General features: G+C 48.0%; 1 protein-coding gene across 1 annotated transcript; it reads left to right on the top strand.

Moving 5' to 3' along the window:
- The first annotated feature begins 1,276 nt into the window (after positions 1-1,276).
- LOC147973032 (uncharacterized) lies at positions 1,277-2,503 on the top strand. Its single transcript, XM_087524540.1, has one exon. The coding sequence runs from the start codon at positions 1,277-1,279 to the stop codon at positions 2,501-2,503; it is 1,227 nt and encodes a 408-aa protein (XP_087380666.1).
- Positions 2,504-9,054: the final 6,551 nt, after the last annotated feature.

Below are 9,054 nucleotides of genomic sequence, written 5' to 3'. Positions count from 1 at the left end.
AGTAGTGTTATGGGGGGGGGGGGGCATCAACACTAATCCACCACTGATAATCCATGGGAAATTAATAAATAAGGTTGTTGAGGTGGCATTTTGCTGACATGGCAGCGTTTTACACATAATACATGCATATTAGATTGATACCCTATAAGAAATTGTAAAACATTGCAATATTACATTGTCACCCATCGTTACATGCATGCATATTGCTGCCTTATCCACTAGCTAGTATCAATGAGTAAACATCACAAGATTTAACCATTGTACATATTCATCATGTGTCGACAGTACATACTACGTTTAGCCTTTGAGCATGACATCAATGTCCAGCATCTGCCTTCGGCACCATTGCAGCAACCACCAAAGAAAAATGTGACGAATCACCTATTCACTTGAGATCGATCTGGCTTCATCGCTGATATGCAGCTTTGTGGACTTCCAAAGTAGCTTTCCAAAGACAAAGTCATTGTCGTTGAACGAATCTGGCTGGGGCAGCACCTCGAACATGTCATCGAGCTTCAGATCTTAGTCATGCAGGGGTGCCAGATCTTCGAAATGGCTGGATGTTGGAGAAAACCATAAGTGTCAGCCATAAACCACGAACCCATCACACGATCCGTCCTCCAGATATTGTCAATTCAGACCACAATCTGCATCTGCTCCTAACTACCTTCCAAGGTCTGGACCGACGCTAGAGGAGACGTCGTCGCAACGACGGAGCTCAACGACACAAATCCACCACAAGGATGCCGCCACCGCCACAACATCCTCGCTTGAGCAGACTAGCTACCAAATCCATCACCAACCATAGAGACGATTGGGTCGCCAAGAAAGATTCTGAAGCTTCTTTATTCAGCATCGTGTCGCCGCCACCAAAACCAACACGTCGAGCGACCCAAAACCTAAGCTACTAGGCCTCTAAAACCTAAAGCTAGACGATCTACATGCACGGGATTCCGCGACCTGTCACCACCAATGTCGGAGGTCATCAACGGAGGGGAGCTGCCGGAGGACAGCATGAGAAGATTAGGCTTGCCTGGCCGCGGCTAGGGTTTCTAGTCGCCTCGTCTAGATAGAAAAAACGATTCGCGGGCGCGCGCGTGTATCTGTTCAGTGGAAACTGTGAAACTCCGAGTTCTAATAGTGGACGAGTTGCACTCGAGATCGGTCGGTACGTATCACGGTCACGACCGAGAAATAAATACAGACCGCGGGAAAGCCCCCACAGCCATACGTACGTCGTCGCGCACACGCGCACACCCACAAACACAATACGGCCATGTCGACCAAACGCGCGTGCGTGCGTGCATGCGACGAGACGACGGCGGCGGCAACCCTGCCGGTGGATCTCCTGCTGGAGATCGCCGCTCGCTCCGACGCCGCGGCCATCGTCCGGTGCGCCGCCGCCTCCAAGCCCCTCCGCGGCGCCATCCTCGACCCGGCCTTCCGCCGCCGCCTGGCCCTCCGTGGCTTTGACCCCACGCTCCTCCGCCGCGTCTCGTACACGCTGGAGGAGAGGGACGTGAATCGCATCGCGCGCGTAGTCCAGACGCCCTTGCCATCATCCGATTCCGAGCCCGTCCCGGTCCGCTCGAGACTGGCAAGCCTCAGGTTGGAGCCCGCGGCCTGGCGCGACGGCCTCGTCGTCTTCCGCCGCTACAGCCGCATAAGGTCCTACAGCCGCGACCAATATCGTCTCATCAAAAACATAAGCCCCGGCCAATATGAGGATGATGAGCAGCTCACGGTCTGCAGCAATATCATCACCGGCCAGGCCTTGCCTCTTCCTCCCATGGCCGTAAGGGACCACTACCCTCCCGCGCTGCTCACCGTCGACGGCAACTGTTTCGAGCTGCTCGTCGCCGACGAGGACCTGACAAGCCAGATCTACTCGTCAGAGGACGGCAAATGGAGCGCGGCCCGTGCCGCCCACCACGCCGTGCATCCACCACCCCGGTCGCTGCTTGGCAGCAACAAACACCCGGTGATCATCGGACGCACCGTGCACTGGTTATGCGTCCCGGGCTGGTGCCACAACCTAGCAAAAGCCGACGAGCTCCAGATCGTGGCTCTGGACGTCGACACGGCGCAGGCGACCGTGATCGACCTGCCGCAGGGCTGCGTTAGCAGAATGTCGGGCTGCAAGAACAACAACGCGATCACGCTGGCCGTTTCGGCGTGTGGGACTAGGCTGAGCCTGCTCGTGTCGGAGGCCCGGGTGATGTCGATGTGGTCCTTGTGGGAGTCGGGGTGGAGCCGTCGAGTGCTGATTGACGGCCCGGACTGGGACGTGCACAAGTCCGTTAGCTTCGAGGGATTCGGGGAGAGGAGCGGCACCGTGCTCTTTGACATGAGCAATGTCGGGCTCGTCCAGTTCAACCTTGCAACAATGGAGGCCCTCGTGTTGCTTCACACGAGCGGCCCAAAGAAGAACCGCATCTCTGAGGTGTGCCTGCACGAGATCAATTTGGACTCTATGCTGCGAGCCATGAAGCCTTTCATCTAGCCGTTTGTACGTAGTTTGCTTTAGTCCTCTTGTTGTTTTGTTTCACTCTCACACGATCTGTACTTGTCCATCCATCAAAGTCAACCTTTTGTACATTTTGTGTGCCGTGGCATCAATTTTTTCTGAAACGGAGACAAAAGTTTTGCCTCATCTCGTTAATAAAAAAGAAGAGAATAACCAGGTCTCAAAAGGGTCATTACTCCCCACAAATGAAAGAAAACAGAGCTACTCTCGCGGCATCAAAGGTCCCAAGTGTTTAGCCCCGGCCAAGACCCAATTCTTGGCCTCTACTTTGATGCCCGCGAACATAGTTGTTGGCATAGAAGATTTCTTCTGAAAAACTCTTGCATTTCTCTCTTTCCAAACCTTCCAGGATACAAGCGATATAAGTGACGATACGGCCTTTCTCCGATGCCCACGCTCGAGCACAGTCGTAGCCCACCACTCCTGGACCGTTGGGATCCCTGCCCAAGCGATAGTGTCCAGCTTAGGCGCATCCAGCCAACATCTCAATTCTCACCGCGTTCCATATGCGGGTGGAGTATCTGCACTTGAATAGTAAATGCGCCGCCGTCTCAGGCTCCCTCTTGCATAGTTGGCATAAATTGCAATTCGGCCACCCTCGTCGCTGCAAACGGTCAGCCGTCCACACTCTATCCTTGATAACAAGCCACGCAAAAAACTTACACTTTGGAGGCGCCCAGTTCCCCCAAACAACCTTTGTCATGTTGGTTGCCACTGCTCCGGCAAACTGCGCCTTGTAAGCCGAGGCGGATGAGTAATTGCAGTTTGCCGTGAGGTTCCATTTGATGTCATCAGGCCGATCAACCTGAAAGTGTACCCTGCTTATCTTCTCCCAGAGCTTGCAAAATTCTCGAATATGCTGGACCGATAGTCCAATCTCCATGTTAATCCACTGTATCCATCTGTGATCTAGCATGGCCTCTTGCACGGACTTGCTCCTATTTGAAGATATCACAAAGATGGTGGGCGCAACATCCTTGGGCTTTTTCCCCTCGAGCCATGGGCAGTGCCAGAAGCGCGTCATCCGCCCGTCTCCCATGGTGATAGTTGTAGCAGCGTAGAAAAGCTCTCTGTCCATGGAATCACATGGATTTTTCATGCCCACCCATGCTCTACTGGGCTCCTTCCATTCATACCATAGCCATCTCAGTCGCAAAGCTCTCGCATACATGTGAAGGTCTAGAACACCCAATCCACCTAGCTTCTTTGGTCTGCAAACTGTCTTCCAATTAACCTTACACTGCCCACCGGATACCTTGTCCGCTCCAGCCCAAAGGAATGCCCTCTCAATCTTGTTGAGGGCACTTAGTGTGCTCTCCGTGGCATCAAATTATTAGGCAATCTAATTACGGTTTGTCTAATTTACATCTAGATGTTTTCTAAAGATGTCACATCTAAGCTCCCACAAATAACGCACCAAGGAACAAAAAAAATCTCAGACAAAAAAAATAGACCACAAGTTTAGTGGACATTAGGTTAGATGTGACATAACTATGTCACATTTAGATGTATCTAGACAGACTCATCTAATTAAGAATGCTCCTCAACCTATCCATAATGGACACGCATTCCTTTTTTTAGGGTAATGGCCGCATTCCTAATAGATTCTAGCAACGGGCTTGCTATTTCACACCTAGATGTGATGTGAAATAGTTACCTCACATCTAAACCCATTATTATAGGATAAAATTTTGCTATAAGATTCGTGCAACTGTCTCTCGCACTTGTACATTCCATGCAGCCGTGTTTGTTGCTCAGTTGTGTCGTGTTGTCTTCCTAAACCCTAAACCCCAATGGTGAAAATAACTAGTTTCTTTTGTGCAATTTCTGTGGGTTGAGCTGTCCGTGTGTTTGACGGCTGTAATTTTTTTGTAAGCAATGTAATTGAGATCGGGGACGAAGAGGCATTCTCAAAAGAAAAAGAAAAAAGAGGAGGGAAAGGCAATGCAAGGTATAGGTACACTCTGTGAGTTATAGGGCACCAGGGTGCTAACTTGTAGTTTTCGTTTGGTCTTTTGGAACCAGGCTCCTTAACTTTCTTCCTTTTTTCTTTTTTTTTTCCTTTTTTTTGGTTTTAAAACTTTCTTTTTTGTTTTCTCTTTTTTGGACTTTTTAAATTCATGATTTTTAAAATTTTATAAGTCTATTTTAAAATCATCGTTTGATTTAGTTCCCATAGTTTTCATGCAAGCGCTCTATCTTTCGCTTCGCTTGTCGTTGTTTGTTTATTTTGTATCCTGTAGTTGGCCTAGGCATGTTTGGCTTCACTTTTGTCGTCCCTCGACTTGCAACTGGGGTCTGACTTTTTTTGTCCCAGTGGCAGGTCCATCCTCGACTCGCAACTGGGACTTGACCTTTTTGTCCCAGATGCAAGTCCACCCTCGATGTGCAATTGGTGTTCGATCTTTTTTTGTCCCAGTTGCAAGTCCGCCCTCGACACACAACTAGGACCCGACTTTTTTTGTCCCAGTTGCAAGTCCACTGTCGACTCGCAACTGAGGTCTGGCCTTTTTTTCTAGTTGCAAGTCCACCCTCGACTCGCAATTGGGGCTTGGCTTTTTTTGTCCCAGTTGCAAGTCCATCCTCGACTTGCAACTCGGACCCGACCTTTTTTTGTCCCAGTTGCAAGTCCATCCTCGACGCGCAACTGGGATCCGATCTTTTTTTGTCCCAATTGCAAGTCCGCCCTCGACTCACAACTGGGACCCGACCTTTTTTTGTCCCATTTGCAAATCCACTGTCGACTCACAACTGGGTTCCGACCTTTTTTCTAGTTGCAAGTCCACCATCGACTCGCAACTGGGGTCCAACCTTTTTTTGTCGAGAGAATTCTTTATTTAACACTGCCTTAAAATTTTGTTCCCTATTTGACACTGAAAAACTTTTTCTTTCTTATGTAACATCACGTCTAAATTTTATTCCCTTCGTAACACTTTCATCCATTTTGACTACTACCGGTGTTAAATGACACATGAAAAGACAATTTTACCCCTCATGAAACTTGTTTGGAAGAGATTTTCATTTCTATCTTCTCTGCACTTACCTGCCTACCTAGCACCCCATATTTGTACTCTCGTATTCAGTTTCTTCAGGAGGAACCTTCTTTTTTCCATGCAGTCTTTGGCTACCATGTAGAAATTGTACATGTCAGATAAGAATGTCGTTCATCTCGTACTCATAGAAATATACTAATCCGGTACCTAACATCCATTGAGGCCATGCATGCCAATAATTAACCATGCAACAGCAGCTCGGTACTTCTCATTTAAAAAAAACAGTACATTTCTACTGCTTCTGAATTTCATTGCATCCTAATCCAGTTCACATGGTCACACCCACAAACACAAATGATTTGGACCATCAGACTGTAGTTCATGAAATAGCTAATAGTATGACTAAAAACAATTTAATTTTCAGCAAATAAGTTAGTTTGCATCCATCCTGTAAATTAAAGACAAACATAGGCATGAGCTAGACAAAGTTGTGCATGATCTTTGCTACTGCATATACTGTACAGACTCGTACTAATGTAATGATGCATTGAGATTAAAAAAAAGGGGGGTGAACCTTAACCTTCAGGACAAGTCCATGTAGCTAAGGCCAAGGAGCCAGCCATGCACTGGCCTGATACCGCAGGCTGCAGCCGCCGGGGATCCAGCGACAAACCTTGTTGTAGCCGTGCGAGATGTCGTAGCCGCGCCATCGTCCGAGCCCTCCGTAGCCAGACCGTCGCTGTCCACCGCATCTACAACCCCTCCACGGACACCCTCCGCAGCAATCTCCCCTAGCAGCGTCGTCGTTGAGTCTCTCATGCAGTCCCCTCCCACCGCCGCTCTAGGAGGGACAGGGAAGAAAGACAGGGGACGGGTCACGGTTTGGACCAGGTGACTGTTCAGGCATCTAAACGGTATATGCTATTGGAAGTGGCGGAAGTGCTACAAAAGACATAAATTTTAGAGTTAGTGTTATATAAGGAAGAAACTTTTAGGCAGTGTTAAATAGGGAAACAACATTTAAACTAGTGTTATATAAGGAATTCTCTTTTTTGTCCCAGTTGCAGTCCCATCCTTGACTCGTAACTCTTAATTGGCGTTTATGCCCGACCCCGGTAGTATAAGCTTACCACAGATGTTATACTACCGGCTTCTGACCCCCCCGGTAACGATGTTTTCCGAATGCCGCTACTAGGCTTTTTTCTACTAGTGAGAAACTTGTAGCCCCCGGCCCTGCCCAAAAAGCACCTCGTAACTCCATCCCCTAGGTCACGAAGGGCCATGATAGGGATATCATTTGCAAAGCTTCAGTGGTTTGGTGGTTTTTTCAAGCATGATATTAGCATGCCTTACATTTGTTCACAAGTTTTCTCACGCTAGGAGGGTTGTAGGCCAAAAGAAACCTTATCCGAAAGCCTTCCTAGCCAAGGTTCGGAAGAAAGCATGACTTACACACGCCCCATGTATGTCATCGAGTAGATTCCTACCCTATTTGAGAGATGCACCGCATGAGCACTCCGCCCCATGCTCTCTGATAGAGGACCTCATCCGAGCGGATGTAGCTTTTAGTTTGGCGAGAAATTTGCCTGAAAAGTTACAGAGCTCTCAGAAGGTACTCCACCTTAAAGGTACATATGGATATCGATATCGACCAGTGTCACAAGTCGCTCTACAACACCTTTTGGCGTGTCAATCCCTGGTGACAACCTAGGTCATTCATAGGTTTCTTCGACCCTAGCCTCTTCATCTACATCTCTTGCTTTCAGTATCCACAGCTCGAGCAGCTTCTCATTGAAAGTTCCAAGCGATCGCAAGGAAGCTAGTTGTTCGAGCTCATCGGCCTATTGATTTTTTCACCTTTGTATGTGCTTAAAATACAAACTGATGAGCCCCCTTTCCAGCTTTTGGACCTCTGCAGGGTATGATGTCATGGTTAAACGTCATGTTCGATACTCCTTGCACGCTTGTCTTATCACACACTAGGAATCTCCTTTCGCCAGCGATTGGAGAACCTCAAGGGTAGAAGCTACTCGTAACCTTGCCAGCAACTGATACGTCTCCAATATATCTATAATTTATAAAGTATTCATGCCATATTTACAATAATTTTATCTGATTTTGGCATGATTTGATTAGAACTAACCTGGACTGACGCTGCTTTCAGCAGAACTACCGTGGTGTCGTTTTTTTGTGCAGAAATAAAAGTTCTCGGAATGGGCTAAAAATTTACGGAGAATATTTTTGGAAAATATAAAAAATACTAGAGCGAAAAGATACCAGAGAGGAGTCCCGAGGCAACCACAAGGGTGGGCCCCCCTAGGGCGCGCCCCCTGCCTTGTCGCCGCCTCGTGGACCCCCTTGACCCCGATGCCAAAAACTCCTATAAATAGAGAAAAATTCAGAAAGAAACCTAGATCGGGAGTTCTGCGGCCGCGAGCCTCTGTAGCCACGAAAACCAATCGGGAGCCCGTTCCGGCACCATGCCGAAGGGGGAAACCATCACCGGTGGCCATCTTCATCATGCCGGAGCTCTCCATGATGAGGAGGGAGTAGTTCACCCTCAGGGCTGAGGGTATGTACCAGTAGCTATGTGTTCGATCTCTCTCTCTCTCTCTCTCTCTTGTTCTTGATATGGCATGATCTTGATGTACCGCGAGCTTTGTTATTACAGTTGGATCATATGGTGTTTCTCCCCCTCTACCTTCTTGTGATGAATTGAATTTTACCTTTGAGGTTTCACTATTATTGGATTGAATACTATTATGGATATGAGAACACTTGATGTATGTATTGCGTGGGATATCGATGACAAAGGGAACAACATATTTGTTATGCGGTTTGACCGATAAAGATCTTCGTAGAATATGCAGGAGCCAATATGAGCATCCAGGTTCCACTATTGGTTATTGACCGGAGATGCGTCTCGGTCATGTCTACATAGTTCTCGAACCCGTAGGGTCCGCACGCTTAACATTCGGTGACGATCGATATTATGAGTTTATATGTTTTGATGTACCGAAGGTAGTTTGGAGTCCCAGATATGATCACGGACATGACGAGGAGTTTCAAAATGGTCCATACATAAAGATCGATATATTGGAAGCTTATGTTTAGACATCGGAATGGTTCCGAGTGAGTTCGGACATATACCGGTGTACCGGGGGTTACCGGAACCCCCCGGGGAGTATATGGGCCCTAATGGGCTTTAGTGGAGAGAGAGAGGCAGCCATGGCCATGGTACGTGGACATCAACCGCATTGTCATAACGCTTCCGCTTACGGTCTACGAGGGTACGTGGACAACACCCTTCCCTCTCGTTGCTATGCATCACCATGATAGATCTTGCGTGTGCGTAGGAATTTTTTTTAAATTACTGCGTTCCCCAACACTTCCATGCAACCTGGAGAGCCACCTACATTGCCAGGCTCAACTCGATATTGAATCTTGGAGACGGATACACAAAGATCCGACATCGAGAGTCTAGAATCACTAATGGGGTCCTTAGATAAGAGGTCCCCAATCGATAGTTCAATC

This window comes from Triticum urartu, chromosome 5A (assembly GCF_056163025.1).
Source record: "Triticum urartu cultivar PI428250 chromosome 5A, HENAU_Tu73, whole genome shotgun sequence".
Lineage (NCBI taxonomy): Eukaryota > Viridiplantae > Streptophyta > Magnoliopsida > Poales > Poaceae > Triticum > Triticum urartu.
This window is presented reverse-complemented; position numbering and strand designations above follow the sequence as displayed.